Below are 19935 nucleotides of genomic sequence, written 5' to 3'. Positions count from 1 at the left end.
CATGCCTGAGATTCCTCCTGGGTCTGCACCATCTCCTCAACCTCAACAGCATCAAGTGCGTCATCCCCTGCAAAAACATGAAAGACAAAAAATGAAAACAGACATTAGCACCATAGCACACAAATAGGCCTGACAAGCTACATAACCAGTACATGATTTACACAATTTACACATGTCCCACATGACTATAACCCTCCCATGCATGCACTGCCACTGAGTTTGAAGGGGACCCAAAAGGCAGACACTGATGACACCTACATGGAAGAGCAATACATTTGCTGCATGCTGGGTAGCACTGCCATCACACATTGGCCTGTGATTGGCATGTCCAATACACATACATGACACATGCCATCACACAGATGGCATGTACCATAGCCATGGTACATTCCACAAGTACATCCATATGTCAATGAATGAATACTGTCAGCCATCCATGTGAGATGGACATGATGAGATGAAAAATGCTACATAGTGTGACAAAATAGGCATGTGCAACACATCCAGTTTCCAAAAATACAGTGATTGCAGGCCGATGTATACATCAATGGTTTGTCACTTCAACATGACAGGAAACAACTATCATGTTCCACATTCAAACAGGCCCCAAAAATTCCTGTGATCAGGCCAATACTCAATTAGCCTGAATGGTCAAATACTTCATCTAACAAGGTAACACATGTGGTCCAATGTGGGGTTCATCAATGACAGAAGCATGTCACAAATGTGAAAATAGGGCTGAGGAATGCGTAGCCAAAGTGGGAAGAATTGAAACAATCAGCCTGAACGAACACTGAAAAATACAAACTAATGTGGGCAGAAGGGATACTGTCACACCCAAATCCAAGGCCGCTGAATGTTTTGGATGAAGCACATGGGTGACCCATACCACTCAGGCACACACACCCTCACCTGGCACTCAATCAGAACCCGTCACCCAAACAACATACACATGCATTACACACACATCCATGGGCACTCACCGGACAATGCTTCATAATCAGGTAGTTCACCCACACCTTGGATCTGTTCCTCTGTGACGAAGGCCCCAGCAACAGACTCATGTTCAGTGAGTTTGTTGTCCTCTTGTGGAGACCCACTGCCAGTCACCAGAGTAGCGGCATGATTTGAGGCCAGCTTCTTCTTTGCTCTGCGTTTCAGGTCATTCCACCGCTTGTAGCAATCATCAGCTGAGCACCTCACAAATCCAAGGGCACTTATACGGTCAGTGATGGTCTGCCAGTGTGCCTTACGTTGACCAGGTGTGGTCTTGCACCCTGCAGTCACCAACATTTCGTCGCTATTTGCCGACACATAGTGCACAAGTGCATCAAGTTCCGCGACATTAAAGCAAGGCTTCCTTGACGTGCCAGAGTGTGTAGCCATGTTTGGGGTCTCAGCCCGTCATGCCAGAGCACCCTTCTTGCTCTTCTTTAAAGGTGGAGCGCAGCCAGAGTGGCTTACGCCGCTCTGGTCAGTAGGGGCAGAATCACCGGTGGACTGGGTAGTAGGAGTGTGGGAATGCATAGTTCTTGATGCAGGCATTGGTTGCTGGGTAATGTTGGCAGGGTGAACGTCAGTTTGATGGACTGGGACTGACACTGTCCTGGCTGGGAGAGTAAGAGCTGGGGCGGCTGGAGCTGCAGCTGCCCCTGCAGCCTCCCCACCCTGCATACTTGGGGAAGCAGATGACATAGCTGTCCCAGATCCACGTGGATTGGTGACAACAACTTGCACCACCACACGTGGCTTAGACTTGCTGACCTGGAAGTCAGCCAGGGAGTCATCCTGTGCCAGGTCAGGTGCCACAATGGGCTGGTCCAACAGGGCCAGGGAGTCATCCTGTGCCAGGTCAGGTGCCACAATGGGCTGGTCCAACAGGGGCTGAGCTTGGATGGTGTCAGCCACATTTCCCTCAACCATGGAGGAGGGGCATGGGTGTCCCTGATTGTTCCTCCGCACATGGGGGGCATAGGGGCACCCTGCAAATCCCGGCCACGTCCCCTACCGCGCCCACCACGGCCACCTTTTGAGGGTCGGCCACCTTTGTTCCCATACCGCTTGGTCGCCTCCCAGCCATGGCACTGATGTTGTTGTGCATATGGGAGTTGCAGTAAACTATTGTCCTGGGCAATTGGGAGTCAAAGGGGTAGGATACCAGATGGTATTTGTACCCTAGTGCTCTAACAAGGCTGTCTGTGACCCCTGGGCGAAGATGACGGGTCACACAAAGCACAGGCAGCCCAAAATCAAAAATAAACGTGCACGCAACCACTCGTAGACCACGTGCGTGAAAAAATGAACTCGCACTACGCTGTGGCACCCAGAAACACGAAATGCACGTACAAGGAAATGGCGTCCTACACACAGCTTTTAAACTGGCCCACACGTACACGTCAGATACGCGTGTACGTGGGCGCTTTCCTCCAATTACACGCGATGACACTCGGACGTGCAGTTTTTACACATTTGCTCTGTCATCACGTGCTATGAGGGAATCGCCTGTGCGAGTAATGTAACTTACGCGCCTACGCACTAAGGGCCTTTGGTCCAATGGAATCGTGTGCGTGCGCTGACGCGCTTATGCGCTAAGGCCCTTTCCTCGAATTACACGCTGACGTGCAATTTTTTCACGTGCCAAATCACTCCGTATCAAGCTGGCCACGTGAAAACACATGGAAGACCACGCTCCTGCCCTGAAGACCATTTTCCTGCCCCCAAGAGCCCTCAGCACGCTCCCACCTGCCATCTGCTGCTGCCTGACTGCCTGCTGCCCATGTACCCTGCTATTTGGTGCCTGCACATCAGCCATCTGCAGGGGTCCAGTTGCTGTGTCCACCCCTGCTGGAACTGAAGACTCCCGACTGGGATACCATCGCTCCACAGCCCAGCCCCAGGACCCAGTTGCCCACCCACGCCTGCCTCGGGGGTCGCCATGTCGGGGCAAACACCAACTGAGACCACTGGCGACCCCCAGCCAGAGAGGCAGAGGGCCACCAGCTTCACTGCCACCGAAGTTGGTGTCCTGGTGGAGCATGTCCTGGGGCAGTATGATGCCCTCTTCGGAACATCACATGCCAACAAGGAAGGACGGGATAGGATCTGGGACGACTTTGTGGTTGCCATCAACGCAGAGGGGGTGGCAACCCGCAACATCAAGCAATTTAAGAAGCGCTGGGAGGACTTGAAGTTCAGGACCCTCAACAAGGCCCGGCGCCTCGTGGAGGCGGGCCGGGGCAGCATGAGTACCATCCAGATGAGGGTCTTGGAACGCGTAGGCCCAGCGCTCCACGCCCAGATCCTTCGGAGGCAAACACGTCCGGAGTTGAGCGGTAAGTGGCCAAGCATTGCTGTGTGAGACAGGGCATGTTGCAGGGTGCTGGTTGTCTGATACTTGCCTGTATGTGTGACATAGGCGGTGTACGTATGTGTGTGTGCAGGGACATCATGGTCATGGATGTGAGACCAGTAATGTGTGAACCACATGGTTGGTGCATGTGTTACAATGCAACATGCGGAGCAGCATGGGGAATGCACACATTAATGCATGCCTGTCTCTGTTATTGGACATGGATGGGGTGTGAGAGATGGGTGCTGCTGTCATGGACATGTATGGTGTCCATGTCTGTGTGTCTGACTTGCGTGTCTGTGAATTGTAAATGCCATGGATGCATGACACATATCTGTGACAATGTTCAGATTCACTGATGCAGCCTACTCATCCTTGTATCCACTGTGTCTGGGGTGTACGAGGCCAGATGGATGAAACTACGGTGAAGTGTGTGCATGTGATAGGCATGACCCATGATGCATGTGAGTTTCAAACCAGCATTGTATGTTTCAAGAGTCCCTTGGACATGTATGCTAATGTTCATAGCTTGCGCCATGCCTGTTAATGCATGTGTGTTTGCCTGCACTGACCCATGTGTTGTGGAGGGACATGATGGAAGTGATGTTTGATAGTGCCACTCATCTGCTATTGCTTCCTGTCTAGGGGACCATTGTACAGTACCCTGATGCTTGTGTTCTATGTCTCCCTCTACACAGCGGCAAGTGATGAAGAGGGCGGAGACGGCGCTGTGGAGCAAACCAGCAGGGATGCCCCCACCGGCCGGCAACGCAAGGCCCAGTCACCCTCCCAGAATTTACCATCGTCCGGGAGTGAGGGGACTGGTGCTGCGTCTGCCACTACGGCTGCAGTGGAAGGGGTGAGTGAGCCCCCACAGGGGCTTGCAATGGCGGAAGACGGTGTGGAGCCATCCAGGTTGGTGGTTTCCACAGAGGAGGAGGAGGCCGCTACTGAGCCGCACATGGGGCCTGGTGGGGGTGGTACCACTGGTGCAAGTGGTGCAGTCCAGGGCCAGGGGCAGGAGGCAGCACAGGTCACTGCAGAGGGGCCTGTGCATGTCGCTGTCCCTGACTCTGACTGCACCACCATGCACCAGCAGGGATGCCCCATCCCAGGCCCGTCCACAGGTAGGGGGGATGTCCATGTCACCTGACACTCCTCTACCTGCGGACGAGGGGATCCCTGGCCGTATGGAGAAGGTCCTGATTGGTGTGGCGTTGCGCACACGTGACATTCGTGATGACGTGTGTGCTTCCCGGGGGGAGCACGCATGTCATCACGAAGAGCAGCGTGCCAACGTGGCCCAGTTGGGAGTGTCCATGGTCGGGGGTTTTGTACATGTGTCGGCCACTCTGGCGGACCTCTCCTCCTCTGTGTAGACTATGCGCCAGTCGTTCTCCATGCCGTCTTCCAGCCCAGATGCCACCAGGGCCCCCTGTGGACCTGCCCTGACCAACGCAGCCAGCTCGGTCCAGCAGGGGTGGACACCACAGCAACTGGACCCCAGCAGATGGAGGATGTGCCGGCATCATCGAGCAGGGCACGTGCATGATGGCGTTGGTGGATTCCATCAGCCTGGATGCCGTCGTGCTGGCAGAGGCAGTTGTGTCGGAGGCAGCGGCAGGCTCAACGTGGGAGGCATCATGGCTCGGGGCCATCTACACCAGAGGGGCAGGCATCGGCCGGAGGGCAGGAGGACCCTCGAATGGGAGTGTCTTCCGTGTGGCAGCGGTTGGGCCAGCAGATAGGTGCGGAGCGGCGGCGGGCCGGAGGAGGCATGGCTCACAATGGTCAGGGCGGAGAACTCCATGCGCAGGGCGCTGAGGCGGGCTGAGTGCCTCGAGGGAATTTGCAGGGAGTTGGAGATGGACATGGCGTTATCCCTGTGAGACCTTGGGGCCAGAGAACAGGCCCGCCTCCAAGACATTGAACAGGAGTTCGATGATGCCCTGGCCCATGACATCAACAAGTGAGCCGTTGGACTTGCCCGCCGCCATTGTATATAGTTCATTAGTGTTAAGTATCATTTCTTTTTTCTTTCTTTTGGGGCGCATGGACTATGCCCCACTTTTTTGTATATAGTTAGTAATTAGGTAGGTTTCATTGTAGGTTTCATTTATGTCGTTGGGCTCATGGACCCTGGGTTTGCAGTGGATTTTTCTCATTCATCTTTATTTTTTTTTCACAGGAAGTTTTACACGCGATTGGGCCTGGGCGAGCGGGCTACCACTCACCGTCTGCCTTGCGTGTAGATGAATGCGTAGCCAACACCCACCCGCTGTGAAGTAATAGCGTGTGAACCCCAACGCCTGGAAAACACACGCACCGCACCCCACGAAAAGCACGTACAGAGCAATGGAAATCCACATGGGATCTTCAAGCCCTGCCAGGGCAACGCCCGTGCGCGATACATTACAGATGCACTTACGCGCTAAGGGCCTTTGGTCCAATGGAATAGCGTGCGTGCACTGACGCGCTCACGCGCTAAGGGCCTTTCCTCGAATTACACGCTGACGTGCAATTTTTTCACGTGCCAAATCACTCCGTATCAATCTCGCCAAGCGAAAACAAATGGAAGACCATGCTCCTGCCCTGAAGGCCATTTTCCTGCCCCCAAGAGCCCCGAGCACGTTCCCACCTGCCATCTGCTGCTGCCTGCCTGCTGCCCATGTGCCCTGCTATTTGCTGCCTGCACATCAGCCATCTGCAGGGGTGCAGTTGCTGTGACCACCCCTGCTGGAACTGAAGACTCCCGACTGGGATACCATCGCTCCACAGCCCAGCCCCAGGACCCAGTTGCCCACCCACGCCTGCCTCTGGGGTTGCCATGTCGGGCACACCACCATCTGAGACCACTGGCAACCCCCAGCCAGAGAGGCAGAGGGCCACCAGCTTCACTTCCACCGAAGTTGGTGTCCTGGTGGAGCATGTCCTGGGGCAGTATGATGCCCTCTTCGGAAATTTGCACGCCGACAAGGAAGGACGGACTATGATCTGGACGGACATTGTGACTGCCATCTATGCGGAGGGGGTGGCAGTCCGAAAATTCCAACATGTCAAGAAGCGCTGGGGGGACTTCAGGTCCAGGACCCTCAACAAGGCCCGGTGCCTCTTGAAGGCAGCGGATGATAGGGGGCGCCGGGGCCACCTGTCGGATCATCAAATGAAGGTCCTGGAACGCATATCCCCAGCGCTCCACGTCCAGGTCCTTGAGAGGCAGACCGGTCTGGAGTCGAGCGGTAAGTGTACATGCATACTGATTGTAAGCTGTGCATGTGGTGATGTGCCAGTAGTGTGCAGGTTGCACATGTGGTTTTGTAGGGCCATGTATGGATGTGTATGTACAGGGCCATGAGGCTAACACATGCGAGTCCTCTCATTTGTGAGACACATGGATGGTGCATGTGTGTGTAAGCTTGCATGCCAAATGCAGATGTGTGAGCACACATGCTTGAATGACTGTGTATGTAAGTTGGCATGGTTGTGGTGTCACACATGGATGTCGGTTCCAGCTACATGTATCTGCACCGTGTACATGTGCATGTGTGTGTATTTCACAAGGGTGCAACAGTGATACAACATGGATGCTTGGGACAGTGATATGTAGAAGACTGATTGCCAGATGTGACATGGATGCTGATTTCATCACTGCGACAGTTGGTGTAGGTGTACACATGCATTTAAGTGTGGTGGCGTGTGTGCATGTCTAGTGCACTCCGTGTTTCATGTGATGTCTGGCTCACCTTTGGCTGCTCATGCTGTTGTATGTGTATGGATGGTGCTGGCTGTTGCCATATTGCTGTGGAATTGCTCATGTGTGTGAGTTGACATGCCATGTGTATTGGGGATTGTGATGCTATGTCTGAAGTTTGACAATGCCACTCATGTGCAACTGGCATGTGTGTATCAGTCCATTGTACAGTGTCCTGATGCCTGTCTCCTATCTCTCCCTGTCTGCAGCGTCAACTGATGAAGGGGGCGGAGTGGTTCTGTGGAGTACAGCGGCAGGGATCACACCACCAGCCGGAGATGCAAGGCCCGGCTCCCCTCCCAGGTTGTGATCTCGTCAGGGAGTGAGAAGTCCGGTGCCGCGTCCCAGGCCACAGCTGCCGAGGGTAGGTCCAAGAGGCAGAGGTCAGAGTTGGACTCCTCGGCAGCAGAAGGGGCAGCTGAGACCCCACAGGGTCCGACGAAGGAAGATGGCACAGAGTCATCCAGGTTGGTGGGGGGTTTGGTGGAGGAGGAGGCCGCGCAACGGACAGAGACATGGTCTGGAGGTGGGGATTCCACTGGTGCCAGTGGTGCAGTGCAGGGGCAGGAACAGGAGGCAGCACAGGCTGCCGCGGAGGCGCCTGTGTGTAATCCTGTCCCCGATCCTGTGACTGCATCATCCCGCACCAGCAGGGATGCTTACGTCCAGACCTGTTTTCAGGGAGGGGATCCGCTTACAACAACTGGCCTTCCTTTCCCTGCGGACGTGGATATCCGGGACTGGGTTGAGCCTGTCATGGGTGGGGTGGCGCTGTGTCAAAGGGACATGCGAGGTGACCTGCAGTCTTTTCATTGGAAGACTGCACGTCATCTCGAACGGCTCGTTGACCACGTCAGCCTACTGGGACAGGTCACCCAGGCCGGATTCCTCCGTTTGCTGAACCTGGCTTCAACCCTCTCCTCACCTGAACCCCCTATGCGCCAGTCGTCCTCCGTGCCATCTTCCCACCCATGTATCACCTGGGGACCCTGTGGAGCTGCCTCTGACCATGCAGCCAGGCTGGTGGAGGACACATCCCTGCCACTGTTGGGAGTCGGACGTCCAGCAGGGGTGGCCACCTCAACAACTGCACCCCAGCCGGAGGAGGATGTGCAGGCAGCAGGAGCCAGTGCACGGGCACAGGCACAGCAGCAGCAGCAACATGGTGGGAGCCATGATGGCTCGGGGCCTTCGACATCGGATGGGCAGGCATCCGCCGGAGGGCAGGAGGACCCAGGACGGGAAGTGTCTTCCGTGTGGCAGCGGTTAGGCCATGCTATAGATGCGGAGCGGCAGCGGGCGGAAGAGGCACGGCTCACGATTGTCAGGGCGGAGAACTCCATGCAAAGGGCTCTGAGGTGGGCCGAGTGCCTTGAGGCAATTCGCAGGGACCTGGAGGTCCGGATTTCATCGTTCCTGCAAACCCTCGGGGCCTTAGAAGAGGACCGCCTCCGGGACATCGAGCAGCAGTTCGATGACGCCCTGGTCCGGGAAATCAGGAAGTGAGCCGTCGGACTAGCCCGCTGCCATTGTATATAGTTAATTAGTGTTAGGTTTCATTTTGGTTTTTATTTCATTTGGGGCGCTTGGACAATGCCCCACCTTTTTGTATATAGTTCTTCATTAGGTAGGGTTTTTGTAGGTTTCTTTTCAATGGTTGGGCTCATGGACCCTGGATTTGTAATTTGTATATAGTTCTACACTGGATTTCACTTCATTTAAGTTTCTTTTTTACCATGGATCAATGGATGTGCCTTATTTTTACACTTTGGATTTGGTTGGACGGACCGACTCTTTGGACCCATTTGCCTTTGGATTGATTTGGATTCTGCTTTCATACATTTTTTTTGAATATTTTGGACATGCAGCTTTTTCTTCATTATTTCCATTATTATGTGTTTTTTTGTTTGTTATTCATTTGGTTAATTATTGAATACACATTTATTATATACTTTACTGATGTGGTCTTATCTCTTTTGTTTTGTGTTGATCTTTTCAGAGTCATGTGTCACCATTGCGTGGGTCTGAGGGACATTGATTCATGGCCATGCTGGTTATGTATTTTCTATCATGACTTTGGAAATTCAATGTGGGGTGTTTGGACTGGGGTGGGATTTGGGTGGCCATGAGGGGCATGGGTCTGGAGTATGATGACCTGTCAGGGGGGGACATGTGTGGGGGCCTGCTGTCAGGTGCCCTGCACTGCTGCGGGGTGGGGGTGCTGGGGGACATGTGTGGGGGCCTGCTGGCAGGTGCCCCTGACTGCTGGGGGGTGGGGGTGCAGGGGGACATGTCTGGGGGCCTGCTGGCAGGTGTCCCTGACTGCTGGGGGGTGGGGGCGCTGGAGGACATGTGTGGGGGCCTGCTGGCAGGTGCCCTGCACTGCTGGGGGGTGGGGGTGCTGGGGGATATGTGTGGGGGCCTGCTTGCAGGTGCCCCTGACTGCTGTGGGTTGGGTTTGCAGGGGGACATGTTTGGGGGCCTGCTGGCAGGTGCCCCTGACTGCTGGGGGGGTGGGGGTGCTGGGGGACATGTGTGGGGGCCTGCTGGTAGGTGCCCTGCACTGCGGGGGGGTGGGGGTGCTGGGGGACATGTATGTGGGCCTGCTGGCAGGTGCCCCTGACTGCTGGGGGGTGGAGGTGCTGGGGGACATGTGTGGGGGCCTGCTGGCAGGTGCCCTGCACTGCTGGGGGGTAGGGGTGCTGGGGGACATGTGTTGGACATGAGTGGGGGCCTTCTGGCAGGGGCCCCTGACTGCTGGGGGGTGGGGGTGCAGGGGGACATGTGTGGGGGCCTGCTGGCAGGTGCCGCTGACTGCTGGGGGTGCTGGGGGACATGTGTGGGAGATGAGTGGGGGCCTGTTGGCAGGTGCCCCTGACTGCTGGGGGGTGGGGGTGCTGGGGGACATGTGTGGTGGCCTGCTGGCAGGTGCCCCTGACTGCTGTGGGGTGGGGGTGCTGGGGGACATGTGTGGGGGCCTGCTGGCAGGTGCCCTGCACTGCTGGGGGGTAGGGGTGCTTGGGGACATGTGTGGGGGCCTGCTGGCAGGTGCCCTGCGCTGCTGGGGGGTAGGGGTGCTGGGGGACATGTGCGGGGGCCTGCTGGCAGGTGCCCCTGACTGCTGAGGGATGGGGTGCAGGACGACATGTGTGGGGGCCTGCTGGCAGGTGCCCCTGACTGCTGGGGGGTGGGGGTGCTGGGGGACATGTGTGGGGGCCTGCTGGCAGGTGCCCTGCACTGCTGGGGGGTAGGGGAGCTGGGGGACATGTGCGGGGGCCTGCTGGCAGGTGCCCCTGACTGCTGGGGGGTGGGGGTGCTAGGGGACCTGTGTGGGGGTCTGCTGGCAGGTGCCCTGCACTGCTGGGGGGTGGGGGTGCTGGGGGACATGTGGGGGCCTGCTGGCAGGTGCCCCTGACTGCTGGGGGGTGGGGGTGCTGGGGGACATGAGTGGGGGCCTGGTGGAGGGTGCCCCTCACTGCTGGGGGGTGAGGGTGCTGGGAGACATGAGTTGGTGATCATATTGCAACGTGACATGTGGCTTGGCTGGGCGGCATACCCATGGTGGATGGGCTGCCTGCGGGACATGACCAGGGGTGCAGGGTAGTCCCCTGTGGTGTGGGCTGCCTGCAGGGGCTGTGGAGGGGGTAGAGGGGACACCTGGGAGGACCCACACTGCCAATTCACGTGTAGGACTCCCCGCGCACCCCCAAAATACGTGTTCCCCGCTCTGACAGCAAAATCGCGTGTGAAACTTCATACGCAGCCCAGTAATACACGTACCCTACTCCAATCGCGTGTGAAACTTCCCGCGCACCCCTGAAATACACGTACCCAGCCCAATCACGTGTGAAACTTCACGCGCACCACTGAAATACACGTACCCAGGCCATTCGCGTGTGACACTTCCCGCGCACCCCCGAAATACACGTACCAAGGCCAATCGCGTGTGAAACTTCCTGCGCACCCCTGAAATACACGTACCCAGGCCAATCGCGTGTGACACTTCCCACGCACCCCTGAAATACACGTACCCAGCCCAATCGCGTGTGAAACTTCCCGCGCACCCCTGTAATACACGTACCCACTTGCACAGGCCCTTTCGCTTGTGAAACTTCCCGCGCACCCCTGAAATACATGTAGCCAGGCCAATCGCGTGTGAAAATTCCCGCGCACCCCTGAAATACACGTACCCAGGCCAATCGCGTGTGAAACTTCCTGCGCACCCCCGTAATACACGTACCCCACTCGCACAGGCCCTTTCGCGTGTGAAAGTTCCCGCGAACCCTGTAATACACGTACCCTGCTGAAATGGCGTGTGAAACTTCCCGCGAACCCCAGTAATACAGGTACCCCACTCGCACAGGCCCTTTCGCGTGTGAAACTTCACGCGCACCCCAGTAATACACGTTCCCCGCTTGGCGTTTGCTGTTTGGCAGCCCTGTAAACTGGTCCAGGGTTAGCGCAGCCCTTTGCTCTGAATTGGGAATTTTGATGGCTTTTCCTTGCGCGAGGGCGTTCTTGGGGGCGTAATTGGCACTGCTGCAGGGTCCCTGCACCACTCTGTGCCACGGCTGGTTTTGGAGGCTAAAATCCATGAATACGCTGTGCGCGGAAATCGATTTTAGCGCACGCGGCTGGCGCAGACATTCGCACGCGCACACTGTGCGCTAGCAGCGTGCACCACTTTTGTGCGAAATTCTATGAATTACCCTGATAATTTTCAGGGACTACAACAAGCAAAGTATTTAGATGTCCATGATACACTGGGCTAGGTTTCCTCAAAAGCAAGATGTTTTGAACTGTATGGATAAGAAAAAGCCTTTCACTGGTTGCTGTGTCCTTTCCCCATCCCCATTCAGCCAGGGAGAGTTCCAGATTGATTGGGAGTTGCAGCATGAACATATTGTTTGCCACCAGGATAGTTTGTGCATGCAATTCTTGATGATAGAGGTCATGCAAAAGTCGACCTCTTGGAGAAGGAAAGGTTGTTGTGGCACAGGGGCTTACCCACAGACAGGTGGAAGTGGGCTTTTTGGCATGTTACAATAATTTCAATGTTCTTGCTGGTCTACAACTTGGACAGTCCGCTCATGTTCCTCTCTTGACACATGGCCTTAACCATTTACAGTCTATATAAAATGAATAGAGTGGCTGTCAAGCTACGCTCATATTTCCACTGGTCTGACAAAGCAAGATGGGTGCTGCTCCAATTGCAGAGTTGTCTCCAAATTGCACATCAGCCCGTGAACGCGGGAGTGTTGACTCATTGGAACTCTGTACTGCACATACTGGACTACCTGTCGAATCACTGACGTGTGATAACTGATTACTTCCAAAGTGTCTACTGAGCATTAAATGTGACTTTGTTTAAACCAAGCCAGTGGCATTTCTTTACTAATTCGGTTCTAAGGTACAGTCACTTGAAGAGGAGAGTAACCAAGTTATACTGAATACTGCCTCGTTCAGTGATGTGCTGTCAAACCTGTACTTAATGGAATTTAACCTGTTGAAAATGATGAAGGAACATAAGTTGGCTTTTGGTGAAGACACTGAACAGCTGGTGAAAAACTAATGTCAAAGTCGAATGGGGGTGGATTTACAGTGAAAGCTACAATGAAACCTGAATAAGGATGACTTGATAATGGAAGGGAGCATGCAAAATGACCCGTTGTTGTTTCCTGAACCATGGTTTCAGTAAAAAGTGGCTGATTTTCTGCAGGATCTGGTGGGTGTGAACTCGAAATAAGACACAGTAAACATGTCCAAAGATAGCATGATGCAGCATTTGATAGACCAATATCATGATATAATGAGTCAGTAAAGACATGAACCAGCCTCGTACTTCACACACTGCCATAGCTACCTAGGATGCTATCATCCGTTAGTGACGGCATCGTATAACATATATCTGGCCCTGCTTCAGAGAAAACCACTGTTGACATGCTTCGGCCAGCACACAATCACGTGGGACACACTTCACCTTGAGTTTGGAATTCTCAATGAATCTGGGTCCAAGCCTTTTAGCAGGTCGACAGCTATAGAGATGGTTAATGTGTATCTAGCTGGCACATATCTGATGGGAAGGGATGATAATTTGTTTTGTATTTATTTTGTATATTTGGAGCGATGTGCGCCAAAGCGCTATACAAATATCACATTGCGGTACAACAGAACAGTTAATATAACATGAAGTCAACTTAAAAATATAGGCTCTCAGAGCAGAATGTAAAAGTGTGTACGAAGACAGAGAACGTCGGGAAGGAAGCAGTGTGTTCCAGTGCAATCGAGAACGTAAGGAAAAGGATTGCAATCGAGCCTAGCCCAAGGAAGACATGGGACAGTAAAGAGTAAAAGAGATAGAGAACAAAGTATTTGCGAAGGAACATAAAAAGAAACCAAAGATAAGATGTGGGGGCACAGGTTGTGAAGAGATTTAAAAACCATACAAAGTACATTTAAGACAAGCTATCCACGAGATGATAAAGACGAGGAAATAGAATCACGAGGTGAAGGAGAACAAAGAAGGCAGACATAAGAGTAAAACGTAGATTTGAGAGGGGCCAATCACGTGGCAGAAAGACAAAAAAATACATTGTGGTAGAATGAGCGAGATAAAATGAGATATGAGATTAAAGGTTTAGCTGCATTTAAAGTAAGAAGTGTTATAGCCTTGCGGATGTTGAAAAGATGTAAATGACATGAATGTGAGAGTAGAGAGATATGGCAAGACAATGAAAACTCAGAATCAAGATGAAGGCCCAGGTTATGGGCAGAGAGAGAAATAGGGAGCAAGGAAGCAGGAAAGGAAATGGAAGCTTGTGGAGAAGGAGGAGGAATAGTAGTAGCAGAAACAAAGAGAACCATTGTCTTTGCAGAATTTAAGAGGAGATAGTGATCAGCCATCCAACATTCAATAGTCAAAAGGCAAGAAGACAATCTATCATGGATAGCAGAAGTAAATGAAGGAAAGGCAAGAAAGCTTTGAGTAGCATCGGCATAGAAATGGTGAGACAATCTAAATAATGAAATGATAGAAGCAAGAGGAGAAGTATAAAGAAAGAAAATGAAGGGGCCAAGACCGAGCCATGGGGAACCCTGTGAAGAAGAGAGACAGAAGCAGAAGACTTACCAGCCTAATACACTGAAAACGTGGGATCATATAAGTAAAAACCAAACCAGGAAAGAACAGCACCAGAATAACCAAATGAAGAAAGAGATGACTGCGGAATGTGTGATCTACGGTACTGAAATCAGCAGATAAGTCAAGTAAAATTAAGAGAGATTAATGTTTTGAATACCAAGCTAAAAGTAGAGAATAACCAACTGAAAGAAGAGCACGTTCAGTACAATGAAATAAGCAGAAATCGGATTGAAAAGGAGGAAGAATAGAATTAACAGAGACACAAGATGGAAACTGAGAACAGACCAAGCATTCTAGAAGCTTAGAAAGATAAGGAAGAAGAAATATAGGCTTAAAATTTGAGGAGAGAGAGGCATCTAAAGAAGGCTTTTGAAGATAGGAAGAATAGTAACATGTTTAAATGAAGAAGGAAACATCGAAGTGAGAAGAAATATGTTAAAAAGAGAAGTTAGATAGGAGACCAGAGAAGGATACAACTTAGGTATGAGTAAAGAAGGAATAGGGTCAGCAGGAGCAGCTGTATGGTGTGCTCGAGGTAACAAAAGCACAGTATCCGAGGTACACATTGGACAAAAAGATGACAGAACAGCAGCATGAACAGAGGCAGAAGGAATAGAAGACAAGGGCAATACATTGCAAAAATACCTCACTAAGAGGCTTGTTGCCCAACAGCATTTGTTTGCAAAGGCTTTGAAAGCCTCACATGCTCCCATATTTTGTTTCGTTTGATGATTCATGTCCACAGGTAAAGCATTTCCCTTCCATGATGTTGATCAGCAGACATGTATCAAAATGGGTGAGCTCTACATTGTGAAAGACTGTGGTAAGACACTGGCTCACCATGCTCACAATTAAGGGCAGTAAATACACAGCATCCGAGCAGAATGTAACTTGTTGCCCATCAAAAGTCAAACACAGAGATGTGGAGAAAGGGTTTTGCCAGTGAAAATGATAATCACTGATGGTGATTGTCTAGTTCTGATAGCACTGATGAAGCTCTGACAACGATGACATTGGCTTATCACTATTTTTTTTCTAGAGTGTACCCATTGGAACCACTTGCATGAATAGATGACAGTCACTTGACCAAGGTGCCCCTCAGTATTTAAAAACCTCTGCACAAAGAACTACACAATTATCCCTGCATACATGGGATTTGTTACCAAACAAACAGTGTGGTCCTGAGATGAACTGATTTTTACACCTTTTAAAAGTTCTCCCATCCACAAAACAGAGTCCCTCCAATGTGTATGTAGCTTTGTCTCATACATGAGTCACTCTGTCAAACAAGTCCTCCCATTCACACACGATGCCAGATCTCTTGAAATCTTTTAAAGCTCCCTCTACCACACAAGAGTGCTGTTACCCAAAAAATGGCTTCAACTCTCCCTTCCTCAGAATTGCGCTTCTCTGTCACAAAATGTTATGGCGCTGTCTAACATTCAGTAATCCTGGTCCTTGACACATTTTTCGTAAGATCTGCGATTATATCCCATCTAATATCCAGGCACATTTTCTCCCCACTAGAACTAGCACTTGGATTTTAGAAATAGAGGGATAGTGTTGTATCTGGACCAAGGCTTAGCAAATCAGAGGATCTCTGCCTCTGCACCTTTAGCAGGAGAACTCACTTTCTCCAGTTCTTTAGTCATATATGCTAACAACACAATGACTTCCATTCCTAAGCATGATGTGCTATTATAAACAATTTTTATCACGCATCTTTCTGAGGAGAATACTTAGAAACCACCTTTAACAGGTTAATGCCAAGCAACCTTCTACCTGTGCCCCCAACCCCAATGCAGAACACATTTAAATAGGGTCTATATTTCTGAGACAACCATGCATTGTGTTTATGGATTCATATGGACAAACATATGTGTCAAAAATATGAGCACATTTGTAATACATCATCATGTACACAGCATCTTTAAGTACATTTAGAAACACACTATGTAGACATTTGTAAATTACTAAAGGATCCTGTACCTGTACAACTGGCTTTAGCAATTACTTTCTCACATTCTTTTCAGGTTCAAGTCAAGCACATTTACCTTTTATGAAGCTAAGCCTCTGTTCATGTATTGTACCAATTCTATATGATATGCGTCTCCATATTCTGTTGCTCTAAACCCCCATCTGTTTCAAGTACTCACATTATTTTGTATTCAGATATGATGTATCATATTCATAGTAAAAGCCTAACACCTATATTAATGCCTGCAGAGCTAGTTTGTTTAGCTTAAATAAATCATTCCAATTGACATAGTAGAAACGTGCTTACACATTGAAATGTATAGGTTGTCTTACATTTGTATAATACATGTAAACATGTGTTCTGCAGTTAAAAAATAAAGTTATACGGATAAATGCGCCTCTTGGCACTTAAAACACATTCCATTATTCTTTTTGAAAAGCATTTTAATGTCATGTACTTCATCTGCTTCTATGCAAAAGCATACCCCTGCCCACATCCATCATTACTTCTTCTGTGTTTGACAACTCTCTTTTTCTCTGCTTTCTATTAGGTATTAGGATGGATTTTATATTGAAAAAAGTGGTTATTCTTTAGGGTCAAATGTGGTGTATGGGGGTATTGTGAATGATGGCTACAAACTAAACCCATTCAAAGATTCCAAGTTACTTTGTTTTATGCCTGAAATGGAAGCGGGGGTAATTTAACACTTCGCAGGGAACGAGGCTGATATTGTAAAGCGTGAGTGCTCCTTACTTTTTGGCAACATGCCAGGGTATTTCTGGCAGACTTACACTCTGCACTTCAAACTATAATATTCCAAAAATGTAAGGTTAGTGTTTAATTGGAACTTCTGTTTTTATTTTTTTATCTAAATTGAAGGTTCATATATCTGACAATAATCCCCACTACTACATACTCTTCATTCTATCTGCCCACCATGATAAATTTGACAGACACATGTCATGACCAGTTTTTGACTTATGAACGGGATCATGTGAAATGCATGCACGCATTTCATTCTAATTTTCCATTAAATGAGAACAGTCTCAGTTTGATGACAGTTCCTATTTCAGCATTTCTGTCTTTGACAAGGCTCAGCTCAGGACATAAAACAATAATAATAATAATAATAATAGCAAATACTCTGATCACTGTTGAGTTTCTCTAAGCAAGACATATGGAGACGTTATTACAGTGTGGGTGTAAACATTGTTCATTGAAAAAAAATGAAAACAAATTAAAATGATTTATGTTTTTTTCATTTTCCATTGCTAATGTAGTTAACTACTTAAATATGCAGAGTGGTTGCTTAGGGAGTCGTATACGAGTGGCATGCTTTCCATGCCTGATATTTGTAACACATTCTTTTTACTGTGACAAGTAAAAGTGATGATTTCCTATGCCAGTCACTAATCAATATTGTCTTTCTTCTCAGCAGGACAAGAATATGGATTCGGACATCAAGGACTTTCACAACAAGACACACACCAATGCGGCAAACAACACAACAGCTACGACCAGTTCCAACTACCCCGCCTGGGAAGACTATAACAGCAGCGTTGATGACATCAGATACTTTGTCATTGGACTTTACACTTTTGTAAGCCTTCTTGGCTTCATGGGGAACCTTCTCATTCTTGTCGCTCTCTTCCGGAAGCGCAAGCAGAAAACCATCATTAACTTTCTCATTGGTAACTTGGCCTTCTCCGACATCTTAGTTGTGCTTTTCTGCTCCCCCTTCACCCTGACCTATGTCCTGCTGGATCAGTGGATCTTCGGTGAGATCATGTGCCATGTCGTACCTTTCTTGCAGTGTGTGTCTGTTCTGATTTCAACTCTTATGTTAATGTCTATCGCCCTGGTTCGGTACCACATGATAAAGCATCCCCTCTCGACAAATCTAACAGCAAACCATGGTTACTTCTTAATTGCCACTGTTTGGACTCTTGGCTTCACCATTTGCTCCCCTTTGCCGGTGTTTCACAAAATGATCGACCTAAGTGAGACCATTAACTTGGAACCATTGAAGGACAGGTATCAGTGCATTGAGTCCTGGCCCTCGGGTTCCTACCGAATTGCCTTCACCATGTCTCTTCTGATTGTTCAGTACATACTGCCATTGGTCTGCCTGACTGTCAGCCACACTAGTGTCTGCAGGAGCATCAGTGCCAGGATGCCCAGCAGGGAGAAGCGGTGTGAAGAGAACGAGATGATCAATCTAACGCTTCAGCAGCCAAAGAATCCTCTGCCCCAGATTGAGATCTCCAGCAGTCACAGCAGGTGGAGCTACACCTTTGTGAGGAAGCACAGGAGACGGTACAGTAAGAAATCTGCCAGCGTGGTCCCAGCCGCGGCAAGGCGCCATCAGGAGTGTCACTACGGAGAGGTCCCAGAAACCTCGACCACCGACCGAAGCCAGACTCTGCCCTCTAGTGTTTTCTTGCCCGGGGTGCCGATCTGCTTTGACATGAAACCGGAAGAAAACTGCGAGCTGCAAAACATGATCACCGTCTCGAAGTCCATCACTCGGATCAAGAAGCGATCCCGCCGCGTTTTCTGCAGGCTGACCGTGCTCATCCTGGTCTTTGCCATCAGCTGGATGCCACTTTATCTGTTTCATCTTGTGACTGATTTCAATGCCAACCTGATTTCCAATCGACATTTTAAGTTAGTGTTCTGCATCTGCCACCTGCTGGGCATGATGTCCTGCTGCCTGAACCCCATCCTGTACGGGTTCCTCAACAATGGCATCAAGGCAGATTTAATGTCCCTCGTTCAGTGTTTCCACATATCATAGTGCTGCTGGTGCCGCAGTGGAGGACGGCTTGACGCATAATAGCCAACTCTGCTGGGCACTTCATCCTACGTCACCCAGTTGCATTCGCAGTTATTTGACGTTGAGCCTGTGAGAATAAATACTCTGTACAGCATCACATGTGTGAGTTGTCCTGCTTTAGTACAGACACATGTGTATTTATACTGGCTTTTGGAACATGCCAATAAGCAGTTTTGCAAATAGTTGTTTTTCTTTCACATCTTAAAATGTAACATGTTCAGTTCTACCGTGCAGATTGCGCAAATGTTAAGATGAACACTCGTTAATAATGGACTCTGCCATGTTATTCGGTGTTTAAATTCATCAGTATGCCACGATACATGTACTGCAATTACCTTAGATTCATGCAAATGAGCTACAGTCAGTGAAATATTCAAACATTCCAGATGCTTTGAATGAATGTTTTTCTGTTTACATCAAGCGTCTGCAAACTTTGGTTTATCAGATGTTTTGGACTAAAACTCCGAGGATCCCTCATCATTGGCAATATGGAGAGATAAAAGTTGCAGACAGCTGGATTCACTGACCAGAAGGGATGATAGTTTTTATTGAGAATTCAAAATAGGAACATTTAATGATGAGAGTTCCCAAATATGTGAAGCTCATTATTTACTTGATAATATCAGTTAGGGCGGCAGCAGATCTAAAATGATTTCACAATATACATAACAAGTGGGAGGCACTACGAGGCATTTCGTGGTTTGTCGAACGATACAGTCTCATTCACACCACTCTTCACTTTATTTATTGTATTTATTATTATTTATTTATTTGTATTTGGTTAATACAACCTTTACAAAATAACCATTTTATGCACACAATATAGAAAATTAATAATATTTTTCCATTTCCATAATACAACATAATAAGAAAATTACTG

General features: G+C 49.8%; 1 protein-coding gene across 8 annotated transcripts in view; it reads left to right on the top strand.

Moving 5' to 3' along the window:
- Window positions 1–19152, top strand: part of NPY5R (neuropeptide Y receptor Y5) — a 551355-nt gene extending 532203 nt beyond the window's left edge. For 5 of the 8 annotated variants that reach the window (XM_069631373.1, XM_069631366.1, XM_069631368.1 and 2 more), the window contains one exon: window positions 17658–19152. In XM_069631373.1, the coding sequence (XP_069487474.1) occupies window positions 17667–19016 (1350 nt within the window). In that variant the 5' untranslated portion in view covers window positions 17658–17666 and the 3' untranslated portion in view covers window positions 19017–19152. Of the gene's footprint in view, window positions 1–17654 lie in introns of all 8 variants that reach the window. The other 3 variants (XM_069631372.1, XM_069631367.1, XM_069631371.1) reach the window with 1 other exon arrangement.
- Window positions 19153–19935: the final 783 nt, after the last annotated feature.

This window comes from Ambystoma mexicanum, chromosome 6q (assembly GCF_040938575.1).
Source record: "Ambystoma mexicanum isolate Mex_15411 chromosome 6q, UKY_AmexF1_1, whole genome shotgun sequence".
In the NCBI taxonomy this organism is placed as follows: domain Eukaryota; kingdom Metazoa; phylum Chordata; class Amphibia; order Caudata; family Ambystomatidae; genus Ambystoma; species Ambystoma mexicanum.
Note: the sequence above shows the minus strand (reverse complement) of the source record. Positions and strands in the feature narration are given on the sequence as shown.